Raw genomic sequence first — 14,141 nt, 5'->3', positions numbered from 1 at the left:
CATTCAGTTGATGTTAAGTCTTGCTGTTCCACCTATCCATTTCAACTTAATTCAACAAAAACATTTTTTTACACGAATATTTTGGTCTTCATGTTAACTTGGCATCCTTCTTTGCGTTTAGGAACATTTTATAATATAGGAGACCAGTCAGGCTATGGAGAGGACCACTGCCAGTTTGTAGACTCATTTCTTGATGGAAGGACAGGGCAACACATTTCGCCCAATCAGCTGACAACCAGAAAGGGTAAGAGCTTGTTATTCTACGGAACAATTACTTGTCACATCGCAGGACTGGATATACTTCTCGGGTACCCAGGCATAAACTTTACAGGGCAAGCAGAGCTCTTGTATGGCACCAGATCACAAAATGTATGGCTGCCATCATCTTGGAGGCTGTAAGCATATCAACTTTATTAGGGGAGGGGGGCTTGCTGTTGTACAAGGCCACAGCCAGCTCTCACGAGACATGCAAAGCTTCCATTCTCTTAACCTATGACAGCTCTAAATATTATTATATATAAGGAAAGTTTGGAGCTGCCTGCTATAGGCATTAACAGAACCCATAAAAGATTCATCTCCTACCACGTTGTCCTGCACTGCTGACATTTATTTTATTGCCACAGGATTTTACAGATCGGTACGCCAGCAGCCAGTTGAGTTTGGGGACATAGGCGGTAACACGCATATTAACTACGTCCATTGGTACGAATGTGGTATATCGATACCCGGCAAATGGTAAGAAGATTGGATACCACCCAGCACAAGTCTAACGTTCGTCCTCCAGCAGTTGCGCTAGCTTTATAGTATCTGTTATAGGGTTTTTTTTTTTTGTGTCTACTAATGTAAAATATGTATTAAAGTGAAATTATTATGGAGTAAACATTGTTCAAAGCAGACTGCTTCCATATTTATCAGAAATATCAACATGAAAAGGATATTGGCTTTATAGGATAAAGTCTCGGGAAGCTGGCTCCCTGTTCTTGAAATTATAAGAAAAGCAGTGTCTATATTATTTATCACAATGTTGTAATAAGTGTTTTGAGGCAATATAAATATTCAGATCTGTTCATTAAAGAAGCGAGAACATCTTTTCTAACTCTTCTAGCATATTAGCACAACTGTCATGGCCGCTAACATTCATTCCCTCGTGATTTTAATTTAATCATAAAATAAAATTGATGCGGCCCTACATTCTTCTGGAAATGATCAATTCACAGTAACCGCATGACCTAGAATAAGGGAGATTCAATTATTACAAAACCTGAAAGTTATAAAACCCCAAAACGTTTTAGGGTGATCAGGAAGAGGATCATAAATCATAACCTACACTAAATACCATCATCCGTTATGAAACAAGGCAGGTACTTTTTTTGCTCTCTCAAGATGATACTTTACATTTTAGGCTGCAAATATTTTAAATTTTAAACGTTAAGCATGTGATTTTTAAATAAAATTGTAAGTAACTTTCTACAGAATGTACAGTATATTCTATATAGCTTTATTTCAAATGCAACTTTGTTTTATATCTGAAAAGCAGTATAAGAACTCTATAATAAAAGAGATTGATCTTTTTTTATCCCGTGTCTGATTTTTTCTCTCTCTCTCTCACTGGGGAAAAAGTAACCAGAACTACAAGTATTTTACACAGAAAGAATGGCGCTTGGTCAGCAGATGCAAGCCTGTGGATTACTATTTATTATATTTTATATCACAAGCCGTCTGCTTAAAACACAGTTTGAAAAAGACTTCCATTCCATTACAATTTAGTACTGGGTGTTAAGTGCAGAAACCATGATGGTTCGTAATGCACCACATCAGCCGATCTTATAGGAAGATCTCACCGACACTATGATTGCAAACAGAACACTAGAAAGGAGATATTTAATTACGTCTTGGTGCTTTCCTTTGTTGGCTGTAGACCGCATCATCCTTGTTTTGCTCAATCGATATTTGTGCATTAATTGTGACATGAAAAAAAAACAAAACCAAAAAGATTTTGAATGTTTATTAGGTTTCCATGTGAATATTAGAATTTTTACATAATACCTAGTTCATACTTTAGAAGAGATCTAACACATCAGACCAATAAAAACAAGCCGAATAAGTGGATTTGTAATTAGCATTCTTTCATACATTGGACGAGGCTCGCTAGAACATCAAACACTTCCTTGCTTTTTTTCCCCTTCCTTTTGGACTTGAGCTTCAACTAGAGAGAAGATGCAATCATAAGCAGGAAATAATCATTTGGTCTCTTCGCCCTGTAAGTTACACCCCATTTACCAGAATACAGTGCGCCGGAAAGCAAAGGAGGCTTTTCCTCTGCTGTCTGAAGCATCAATACAAATTTAAATTACAGTCTGTTAGGATGGAAAGAGATCTAGCAGCCCGGGCTTTACTGACGGTTATTGGGATTTATCGATATCCAGGTCCGGGTTGAGCATAACCCTGACCGAACGGGGCTCGATTGCGTGCATATGGGTTCGGCCCGCTTGGAGGTGGAGTGACAGTGCTGCCAGGTGGTGGGGTAAATCCTGGTCTATAAGCCCCTTGCTGGCTTGGAGCCATGCCAGGTTGGGAAGCCGGGGGGACATTGTAGTTAGCAGGCTGGGAGGACTGTGTAGTGTATGTCTGGGGTGGGAAGGTGCCAGCTTGGTATTGCTGAGGAGGCTGTGAGGGTAGTTGTTGCTGCTGGGCTGGAAACTGAGGGGCAGGAGGCTGTGCAGCTTGCTGATTGTAAGCTGGAAACTGTGGTGCGGTCTGCTGACTGTAACCTAGGAGGATAAAAAAAAAAAAAGTTTACATTTCCAATCTTTTTTACTATCTAGGAACTGCTTTAGAGGTCACATAGAATTTGATGGCAGATCAGAACCATTCAGCCCATCTAGTTTGCCCCCCCCCGCCCCCCCGATTTCACTTACCAGAATACTGCATGCCATACTGTTGCTGGGGCTGAGGCTGGCCTTGCCCTTGAGGTGCTGGTGCATAGCCAGCTGACTGCTGGGGGTACTGTGGATACATCTGGCCTACAAAGCATAAGAGACATTTTATATTTAACACGTGAAGCTGCATCTCACAGACAGCAACGTGAACTGGCAATCTTGAGAATAAGTCCGCTGCTAAGCTGCATTTCTCACTTCTCCATACCCACCATTGTCAGCCAACTCTGTCAAATGAAGATTAGTATAAAAGAAAACACTGTGTAGTGCCCCATTGCTAACATACATTAGAAAAGTTACCCAATTCCTACAGAATTGAAAGATCAAACCAGAATAAACCATTATTTCAACATTATAGAAATTTGATAGATTTCACCTACTCCAAGTACATTTAATATTAATACCCCTCCTTTCCCCTATTAAATGCGCTCTAAATGTAACCCTGACACATGCATCTGATAAAGCTATTCTAGAACGGGCTCCGGGAAGCAATTGTTAAACATTCGCTCTGAGAACCTGAGAGCTGACACTCCATACACTGCAAGCACAGAAGCTTTTAGCTACCCCAGCAATATAATCTACATAGCAAGTTGGACAGAAAGCAAAATCTGGCAAAGCACAAACCTATAACATTACTTAATATTGGCAGGAAATGAAGATTAAATATATTCAGGAAGAGAGCAGACTACAAGGGAAGTATTTTTCAGTAACAATGATATGTAGCCATTATGAACTGTGTCTGTGGCACTAGAATTACAGCCACGAACTTACCAACGCCCTGTCCATTTCCCTGATCCTAATATTCAGATAACAAAAACAAAACGAATCCCACTTTGCTCCAGATGCCAAGACGTAAGCACCCACTGGCCAATAGATAAAAAAACCCCCAAAAAAACAATAAATGAAACGCTGGGCATCTAGAGGCTTACACTAAATAAATGCTTTTTTTTTTTTTGCATAAGCCTCTAGTTGCCCAGCATTTCATTTATTGTTGGCATGGAGTCATATCCTTGTTCTTTTTAATCATGATATTCAGATGGCCGCACCCTGGCCGTCCTGTGAACCCCCTAGCCTGCCATTAAATCCGATGTTTTAGAGGTACACATGACGGCAGAAGTGTAAAGGGCCAGGCTTTTAGTAGAGCAAAAACTCCACTTTGCTACATAACTGGAATTTATAGAGATAACCTTTTAAGACTATCTAGATGAGATATGTGGTTGGCATACAGGGCATTGTGGTGCTATTGAGATCAGAAATAGTAATGAAAAGAATATTTGTTTTTAATTTGTGGGGCTGCTGACCTAGTCCCATCACAAGTCTCACACTGATGGACAACACTTCTACAATAGAGATCAGCGCTATGCTGTAACCAACAAAAAAATAAAAAAAAAAGTACTGGCAGTATAAAAAACATTATAATAGGGGGAAATATTTAATTCCTAGTGTGCGTTAGCTTTATTATTTCATCTTGTATAACCAAAGAGGTACGTAGTGTTTATGATGTTTGGAGGCAGAGCGGCTGTACCTGCTGCACGTGAGGCACAACTAGGTATATGTATTAAATTAAGATACTTTACCTAACTAGAGCAAAACTTAAAATAAATAAATAAATAAATAATAAAAAAATGCACTGGCCTCCTGAGGAGCGGGAGCACTTAAAGAGTTAAATAACTAATCCAAACTCCGGGCGATCAGGCAAGTTACCCAAATAAACACACAGAGCCTGGCAAGGAGGGCCGATCAGCACTGTGCCGTTACATTCTCGCTCTCCTTGGCATTATGGTAAAAGGATTAAGTTTGGAATTTTTTAAACATAAATTTCCACTCATCTGTTTTATTTAAACAATGATGCAATTTGTACATTTAAAGCTAGTCTGAAGCAGCGTGCATCGTGCCTGTGGTTCAGACGGCACTTTAGATACGAAAACTAAATCTCCCCTAATCAGTAGTGTTCTACATGGAACATAATATATCAAGAAAATGAGCATGTTTCCTAGAAGCAGCTCACTTTCTATGGGATATATCTGTGGCTCCAGTGACAGAGCGTTAACATGTTACAGAAACGGATAGGGGCGGATAGTCGCTCCTCGGCTCCCCACAGTGGGATGCTGAGCAAAAACGCAGCTATCCCACAAGCTGAAGAAAATAAACGGGGGATGACTGCACCCGAACAGAAAAGGGCAGGTTCTGGGGGGTTTCTATAGTACAGGTAATGAGTTGAAATAAAGACTCCACGGACAATCAATATGCAAGTGGGCACATAGGCTGAAGCAAGTTAAGCGTCTGACCTTCAATTTGACCCGCTTGCTGCTGAGCCCCAGGGTAAGGCTGCTGCTGCGGAGGCTGGACACCTGGAGGATGGGCAGAAGACGAAGAGGCAATGCTGTCAGGAGTGCTGGAACGTTCCTCTACAGGAGCACTTGGAGGCCCTACAATAAATAAATGGATACAAAGTAAATACTTAGTCCATGTCAATTTTGGCCTCCAGTCTTAAAAAAGCCGACCACCCATTTTTTTTTTTAAATTATTTTAAACAATATAAAATTCTTCCCCCAGCCCATGTGCGCACTGCAGTGGGCAGCAAAAACAAATATGTAGGTGAAGGAGCAAGCACATCAGCACCAATAACGACACTGCTGAGCAATCCCCTTTTCCTCAGAATCCACGACAACGTACCAGTTACTTGGTCCTCACTTAATCCAAAAGCTGACATGACATTTTTGTTGATCTCATCGGGGTTCTTCAATGGATCAAAAGCAGACATGCTGGCAGCAATGACTTGGGTAGACGGTTTAGCTGAGGAATCATGGGCAGCAGGTTTTTCTTCTCTACCGTCAAGAGCTTCTGTTTTAGGATGGGGAAAAAAATCCTACGAGTTAGATTAAGCATCAAGTTTCTGTGGGCTAGTTTTGAGGTATGTTTCCAATGATCTGTGTGGTAGTTGTGATTTAGTAATACGTGCAAACATTAAGTAATGTCGTTAATAGACGGACAACGGAGATGTCGCATCACGGGGTTCTAAGATTTCAGAATATACCCGAACAGCGAGTTAACGTCACTAGAGCTACGATACTAGAGCTACGATACTAGAGCTACGATACTAGAGCTACGATACTAGAGCTACGATACTAGAGCTACGATACTAGAGCCGGGGTACGGAATTTACCGTTGTCAGGTAGACTTGTGGGAATTCCAGGTTCCGCAGGAGGTTCCAAGCAATCCAGTAGCCGATTGACCTTGTTGCGAAGTTCGATCAGCTCCCGGCGTAGATACTTCACCTGGCTGGATTCTAATGGTCTAGGCTGTCCATTAACTACACGTATAAACATAAAATAAACACGGTTACCTCACTGGTACTGGACAATGTGAGCACGACTATTCAGGTTCAACAGGTTACTAGCGTTTGGAGACTCCTCTGCAAGTAAATAGGACATTTCTAAAAAAAACATTTTAGCCAACATAATAGCAAAGCGGACAAGTCCAATGTTAAAGAACCGCATCTGGACGATTTAATTAAAGCATCTCAGTGCCAAAAACAAAATAACTGATATGGAGCAGAGAGTACTGAGGCAATCAGAAAAAAAATGTACAAATACGAACATAAATCCATGTTTCTCAAAGTTCTGTAATGGACGCATTACTGTTCTAGTAGAAGTCTTTTCCAGACACAAGTAAACACTTTCCGTTCCATTGCAGTATGGATTATGGAATTCTCCACGTCGCATAGTAGAGAGATTAATTATTTCTACTAATTATCTGTTCGGTGCTAATGGAGCGATCGCGAATGCGAGAGTTTCAGAAAGGGAGGTCCAGAAACACTTTGCACCGCATTGCCTTCCCCCTGACGGCATCAAAGTGAATATGAAATGGTAATAAAAGGAGCACAGCACGCCAATATTCAGATAATAAGTATATAAAAAGATAGCGTGCAGAAAGTTCTTACAGGATCCGGGTCAAATCTGTGTATTACAATCATCATAATATGTACACATTTAAGTGACCTTGGACATTTTAATACGTCATATATTAAACAGATTATGGACTAAGCAGATATATAAGAACAAAGAATGCTTTCAAGCACATGCAGCTTTCTACATTACTTTAAAATGGAATTAAAATAAACAGAACTGCCATAGCAACAACCCCCGGGATATATCCCAAAGAGCCCACAACCCGGGTATTCCTTTCATCACTCTGCTATTTATGAGGCATCTTTGTATGCAAAAAAAACAATTTTTGAGCGAGAAATGGGACACCAGCGCCAGCCAGTGGCGGGATCAGGAAGCACAAAACTATTCTACAGAAATTTCTAACGGGAACGTTAGCAGAATATCCAGATATACTGGAACGGCAGCAATTAGCTTTCACTTAACAGAGGTGCTTCTTCATATCACAAACACTGTGTATGTTCACATTTTAAAAACCATTAAACATACACAAGCACTTTACTGCACTGTCCCTACACATTGTTCTGCAGAATCCTCCCTATGCGATGGTCTTTCTCAGCACCGCAGATATGTTCAATGCATGCATGTGATACACTTTGCTCCAGACAGCTCTGTGAATGCTGCGGGTTGGGGGTCTGTGCGCAGGAGAGCAAGAATCAACAGCCCGCTAAAGACAAGGACAGTCGCAGCGCTGCAGCTTCTACTACAGGTACGTGCTTTAGTATTTTTTTTTTTACTATATAATAAGTTACTCAGCATGCACTTCTTTACTATGCATTCTTCTTTAGTAAGGCTGTCGGGGGCATTAAACACACATGCCAATAGAACAGAGCATTCGTTCTGTACCATATCTACGTAGCTATATTTAAGTGGCCCGTACTGAAAGCTTTCGTTGCACACAAGCCCTTTTCATGGCCGTCACAGACATAAAGCAGTACACATTAAAACAAACAATGACCACAAAAAAAAAACCAAACAAACAAACAAAAAAAACTTACCATGAAATTCATAGTAAACTGTCATTTACGCTGTGGATCATTTACTACAAAACTGTCACATTGAAGCAGAGTTCCACATTTTAACTCCATGATGTCATGATGCAGGAAAAACTGCCCCTTAGTCTCCCCCCCGAAGCCAACCAAGACAAGCCCCAAAAAAGTCATGTCTCCAGATCAATGAAATAACTTGATCAGAAAACGCAAATAACAGACTGGGACAAGAAAGGGAGAAAACTTCAATGCAGCATTATAAGGAACTAAAGTTGAGCGGCACATGAAGTATAACACATAAAATCCCCATAGTTTTTGATGCTTGCAGGGCTGATACATATGTTTAAAAAAAAAAAAAAAAAAAAAAAAGGAACATCACATCCTACAATTTTAAATGTAAGTTACAGGACACAATCAATCATGCAGGGTTCTGCTTTGGAGGCCATATCTACAGAAGTACAATGTAATGTGTACGGAAAGATAAATATAGTGAATTAAGCGGTAGTTATTCTCGCTTCTTTTCCAGTCCCTGCAGTTCCTCGTTTCTGTGACAGTTTAGAAGCAACGAGAGACCTTCGTCACTTACCAAAAAGAGTAAGCTTCAGTATTCTGCTGCACTGTATGGCAAATGACAGATCGGAGCTATCAAAGATAGTAATGAGATCCCCATCTAAAAAACAAAAAAACACAATGTACTGCTGGTTACATTCATTCTGATCAAACGTATATGGTCATTACAATCGAGTCATTGCATTTATTTTGCAGAATTGTCCGATTTCATATTTTTTTCTGATAAAAGCACAAAAAGATGTAACTTTAACATCTTCTTATTGGGGTCTCCTCATTCTCGCAAAATTAAAAGTTCATTTATTGGATTACATTAAAAAGGTCATAGATTGACAATAACAAGCCTGGTAGAAAAAGCTTAACACTGAATGGTCCGTATATCCAATTTTTTTTTTAATTACAGAAATATGGCCAATTTCTTTAGATCACAGAATTTAAACTGTACAGCATGTTATGATCTCACATGAACAAGTACGCCTATCAGTATCCGTCTACACGTTTCCTGTATAAATGCAGCTATAAAGGGTATATCTACAAATGGAACGATCAGATGATTACATTAGTTATACCCAACAACCTTGCAAAAGCACTGGCTACAATTGTAATAAATACATATTACAAATAACTAAGATTCACTTGGCACCAAGGCTTCTGAATTCAATGCCGCTGCTCTAGTACTAATGTAGGCAACCATTTCTGGGGAGAAAAAAAATAAAACCTGGTATAAACAGTTAAAGTTACATTTCATCCAGGGTATAAAGTAAATGAAAGCAGAGTGAACCCTACATAAAACAGCCGTTCAGGAATAAGGTATCCTAGTTTTGAGTATAGAGACAGCCATGTAAACTTTGAATAAAATATATTCTTGTTTTAAACATTGGTCCCAACTGCTAAAACAGAAGTGCAGTGCTGCAGAATTCCAATCGCCTAGCACCACCTTGTGGCAGACCAGGTGTACTGATTTTACGTCACATAATCCAGAACGCATGATGACGTGGCAAACTGATGAAAAAAAATTAAATGGGACTCTAGCGCTTACAATATAACACCTGCAAGTAAGGGATATATATATTATATACACATACATACCGCGCAAAATCGGAATATTAATTTAGGGGGAAAAAAAGCCTGAATATAAGACGACCCTATAGGAAAAAAGTTTTACTGGTAAATTTTAATTCATGTACAACTATTTTTTCATATTTAATAAAAGCTACGATTGAGAAAAATGTTTTGTTTTTCATTTCCTTTTATTTGCCAACCTGCCCCCCCAGTTATGCTCATCGGCCCCAGGCTTGCCTTATACCCCTATGCCTCCCTGATATGCCTCATACCCTCCTACAGGCCACACTGCCCCATGATATTTTTTTTTAACTCCCTTTATGCCACTGCCACCAGAAATGCCTTATACCCCTATATGCTAGGGGCATATCATGGGACAGAGTGGCATATAGTGAGGTATAAGGCATTTCTGGAGGCAGAGTGGCATATAGGGGGTTAAAAGGCATTTCTGGAGGCAGAGTGCCATAAAGGGGGTTAAGTCATATCCGTCTCCAGAAAACCCTTATGCCCCCCTTATAACACACACACACACACACACACACAATCAAGTTATTTATGATGAGGGCAGTCTGAGTACCTATTTTTAGGGTACTGTGTTGTATGTCTCTTCTGAGAATTGCCACTAGTTCTCCTTGTAGGAGTACACTAAGTGAACATAGATGCGCTCCAAGCGTTTTTGTCCTTTGACCTATCCATGGAATAGGCATGTAGTCTGCGGTGTGGGGGTATTAGCAAAGAGGGTTAGCGCTCCTTCATATTGTTTATCACATGGGGGGGGGGAGGAGAAAAAACAAAGATGGGAGGAGCACTTAATAGAGAGGGGCCACAAATGATATTGGAGAAGATAGAGCAAAGGGAACTAGAGAAAGGAAGAACAGTTAATAGGGCATTAACCGATGCTGGGAGAAGGTGCAGAAACTGATAGACACAGTAAGAAAATAAAAGGTGTTTATGGTGGGATATTGGCAATGAACTACAAGGTGTATATGGTACTGGCACATACGTGTACCAAGGAGCTACTGAGCCACAGTGCCCACAAAAGGTGACCATATACGAGGTCCATTGTCATTATGTTTATACTTGGTCAGGTCACTATATAATTCTGTATTTATATCACACTGTCTCCAAATGATTCCACTGACAGCGAGTTGCAACTCTGCCACGGGACTGTGCCTTAGTGTAAAAGAAATAAATAAGAAATACCAGCAGCTTGGTGGGCGGTACTCACACAATCCATTACCCCGTGCCAATAATCCCTTTGAACAACATGCATCTTTATATTATTTATGGACCAAACACTTTTTAGGAACGGACACCTATTTCCTATATATATAGGGCTGCAATTTAATAATCGATTAGTTGGCCGATTATTTTTTCGATTAATCGGATAAAAAAATGCAATTTTTTTCCAATTTAAAATAATGTAATAAAAAACGTACAATTTACACTTTCATCTCTATTGCAATGGCCTCTCTCTCTCTCTCTATTCACCTTCTTATTTTACTGACATAATAATAAAAGCTACAAGAACCCAAACACTGTTTCTCAAACTAGGTTTTAATACAGAGTTATTAGTAAATATTAATTCACATGTTAACTATTTTTCATATTTAATAAAAACTGAGAAAAAAGCCTTGTTTAAATTTTTTTTTTATTTACCAAACTGCCCCCGGTTATGCACATCTGACCCCCAGCTTGCCACTCTGCCCCCATATATGCCTTATACCTCTTATATGCCAGATTCCACTGTGCCCCCGATATGCCTTATACTCCTTATTTGCCAGTGATATGCAACTGAGCCCCCTAATATACCTTTTACCCCCAGATATGTTTTATGCCCCCCTGATATGCCTAATATCGATATGCCTTATACCCCCTATATTCCCTGAAATACATAATACCCCCCATACACCACTATAACTCACCCATACACCACTCTGCCTCCTCCCCCTCCCATACTCCACTCTGCCTCCTCCCCCCTCCCATACTCCACTCTGCCTCCTCCCATACTCCACTCTGCCTCCTCCCCCCTCCCATACACTACTCTGCCTCCTCCCCCTCCCATACTCCACTCTGCCTCCTCCCCCTCCCATACTCCACTCTGCCTCCTCCCCCCTCCCATACTCCACTCTGCCTCCGCCCCCCCTCCCATACTGCACTCTGCCTCCGCCCCCCCTCCCATACTGCACTCTGCCTCCGCCCCCCCTCCCATACTCCACTCTGCCTCCACCCCCCCTCCCATACTCCACTCTGCCTCCACCCCCCTCCCCATACTCCGGAGCAACGGAGGTTCACAAGACACCAGGGAGCCGGGTAGAGAGGCAGAGTGGCGTATGGGAGGGGGAGGAGCCAGAGTGTGTATAGGAGGGTGGCTCCTCTGACTCCTCCCCCCTCCCATACACCGCTCTGCCTCTCTACCCGGCTCCGTTACTGACAGGCACTTTCACTGCAGCTTCATAGAAGCCTCAGCGTAAGTGAAGTGCAGTAAACGGAGGCTGTATGTGCGATGCAGACCCCCACCGGCTGACAGAGGATGATTCTCTGTCAGCCGGTGGGGGTTTGCACGATGCGCACAGCCAGCCTCCGTTACTGCCCTTCACTTACGCCGAGGCTGCAGTGAAAGTGCCTGTCAGTAACGGAGTCGGGAGAGAGGCAGAGTGATGTATGGGAGGGGGAGGAGTCTGAGGGGTGTATGGGAGGGGGAGAGAGACGGAAGTGAGAGACCGGCCGACAGTGAGGGGAATCCAGGTCTCCTGCAGCGTTGCGGGGGATCTGGATTCTAGTGTTATAATCCGATCTCTGTTTGAGGTCGGATTATATAAGGAGAGGAGTTTTTCAGACCATTTGCTCTGAAAAAAACCTCTTTTTATAATCGATAAAAATCGATTCGACTAATCGATAACAAAAATCGTTGACAACGATTTTTATTATCGATTAGTTTCAGCCCTATATAATATATATATTTACACTGCATTGAAAAGAACCTGACAATGTGAAATCAAAGACTGAACACGATCAGGTTTAACATACCTTCATCCTTATACTTTATGGTCACCTCATCATTAGTCAGGAGCTTTCCCCGAAAAACCCTCTGCATCATCAACACCAGCTCATCATAAGTGATATCCTCATTGTGAATTGGTATTCTTCGGATATCTTCACCAAGCTGGGCCTTGATGATTAACTTGCCGCTTAAGTCCAGTTGACCATTCATTTTGGGTTCTGTGTTGATATAGGCAGCTGCAAAGAGAACAGATAAATAAACACCTGCTACTGTCGTGCCCCCTTCTCTACTTTCCTGTGCGTCTCATATGATTTTCAGTATCTGGTTGCCCTTGATTTTGCAAGCAATTGGGACTTACATACGCAATGACAGGCAGCCACAGCTCCTAAATATTTGCTTCTGGGTACTTAATACATGGATGACTAAGCAGCTCTTGCACTTTAAGGCCAGCTGCCCCAAATGGGGTTTAAGTGTTGCTGCCGGCTGGATACGCATGCCAGGGACAGATATATATATATATATATATATATATATATATACACACACACACACACACACACACACACAGTATATAAACTCTTCCGTACAAGAGGATTTTATTGAAAAAAAAATAGCGTGTGCTTAAATCTCAGTAAAGGCAAAACGCAAACTGGAAAATGCCCTAATGCATCCCAAAGACTAAACCTAAACACTTTAAACAAACATATCATGGAAAAGTAAACGAGGAACTATTCTTAATGACTAACTTGGTTCCAGGCAGCCCTGCACTACAATTTGAGTGCAACACACTCCGGGGTAGAAAATACCCCACATGACAAAAGTCAATATAAAGCTTCCCTAATAACGCTGCTGCCGCTGTACATCGCTCCTTCCAACGTCAGATCCAAAAACAAAAATGATGCAAACCACAAAGGAGTAAAGAGAAGCTGTGATCCGCTTGGGCTAGCAGTAGTCACCGGTACACAAGGAGGGAAAAACCAGAAGCATCTACATTCAGTTTGCTTGTCCGACAAAGTCCTGCAGCGGCGGGCCGGCACGTGGTTTTGGTGCCTTATCGTTTTCACCCCCTTGTTACAGTAAAGACAAAAGGCTCCTTATCTTTTAGACGTGCCCCCCTCTATGCTGAACACCGGTAACCTGATGTCATAGCCCAGGGCTCTACCTCAGAATTTCCCGCAAGGGGATCTACATATGGAGGTCTGTAGCGGACGTCTGCAGTGTAACTGAGCCGGTTACAGGAGAGATAGAAGGGTTAAACTTGACGGACTTAGGTTCTTTTTTTCTCCAACCTTATGAACTACGTAAGTACGTAACTATATATCTCCCCAAGCAACCTTTTAAGGGCTGGCACACTGGCGGATTGTTAGCGCCTCTTACCTAAACGAAGGCTCTCTGGGTCAAACTAAGAAGCTATGTAGTAGCCACCCATATTCCATAAACTGCGCACGAAAAACTGCTGAAACCACCGACTGCATCACCGAAATCTGGTTTATTCAAAGAACAATTTCCTCCGATCAAAGTATAAAAATACTGAAAAAACGCAATCGGTAGCAATGTGGCTTCATACAAGCCTCAGAGAAAAGTATGTGTGGATAGCACGGGACAGACGTGAATAAAGCTGCTCTGTAACAAGAAC

The 14,141-nt window shown here is 41.5% G+C and overlaps 2 protein-coding genes across 3 annotated transcripts in view; one reads left to right on the top strand and one right to left on the bottom strand.

The window, feature by feature from the left end:
- Nucleotides 1–739, top strand: part of LOC149300863 (target of Nesh-SH3-like) — a 171,001-nt gene extending 170,262 nt beyond the window's left edge. The window contains exons 42-43 of the mRNA XM_089484449.1: nucleotides 122–244; nucleotides 624–739. Of these exons, the coding sequence (XP_089340575.1) occupies nucleotides 122–244; nucleotides 624–739 (239 nt within the window). The remainder of the gene's footprint in view (nucleotides 1–121; nucleotides 245–623) is intronic.
- Nucleotides 740–2,412: 1,673 nt separating this feature from the next.
- Nucleotides 2,413–12,715, bottom strand: LOC149300862 (protein TFG-like). 2 transcript variants are annotated; one of them, XM_089484664.1, is made up of 7 exons: nucleotides 12,532–12,715; nucleotides 8,459–8,542; nucleotides 6,103–6,249; nucleotides 5,613–5,780; nucleotides 5,225–5,365; nucleotides 2,919–3,023; nucleotides 2,413–2,771 (listed from the first exon to the last, which is right to left on the bottom strand). In XM_089484664.1, exons 1-7 carry the CDS (start codon nucleotides 12,713–12,715, stop codon nucleotides 2,413–2,415), a joined length of 1,188 nt encoding a protein of 395 aa, XP_089340790.1. The 2 variants fall into 2 exon arrangements, with proteins under 2 accessions (XP_089340790.1, XP_089340791.1); XM_089484665.1 differs by having other exon boundaries at nucleotides 5,237–5,365.
- Between the last annotated feature and the right edge of the window lie 1,426 nt (nucleotides 12,716–14,141).

The sequence above is a fragment of the Sceloporus occidentalis genome, unplaced genomic scaffold (genome assembly GCF_023333645.1).
Source record: "Sceloporus occidentalis isolate IW3139 unplaced genomic scaffold, rSceOcc1.0.p SCAF_22, whole genome shotgun sequence".
Lineage (NCBI taxonomy): Eukaryota > Metazoa > Chordata > Lepidosauria > Squamata > Phrynosomatidae > Sceloporus > Sceloporus occidentalis.
This window is presented reverse-complemented; position numbering and strand designations above follow the sequence as displayed.

Bases quoted from the DNA above. Each gene is read 5' to 3' on its own strand.
- LOC149300862 (XM_089484664.1), bottom strand. From the start codon at position 12,715: ATGAATGGTCAACTGGACTTAAGCGGCAAGTTAATCATCAAGGCCCAG. The intron at 8,543-12,531 runs GTATGTTAAACC...TTTGTTTTTTAG, and splicing joins CATAAAGTATAAGGATGAAG to ATGGGGATCTCATTACTATC. The intron at 5,781-6,102 runs GTAAATTCCGTA...ATCCTAAAACAG, and splicing joins CACAAGTCTACCTGACAACG to AAGCTCTTGACGGTAGAGAA.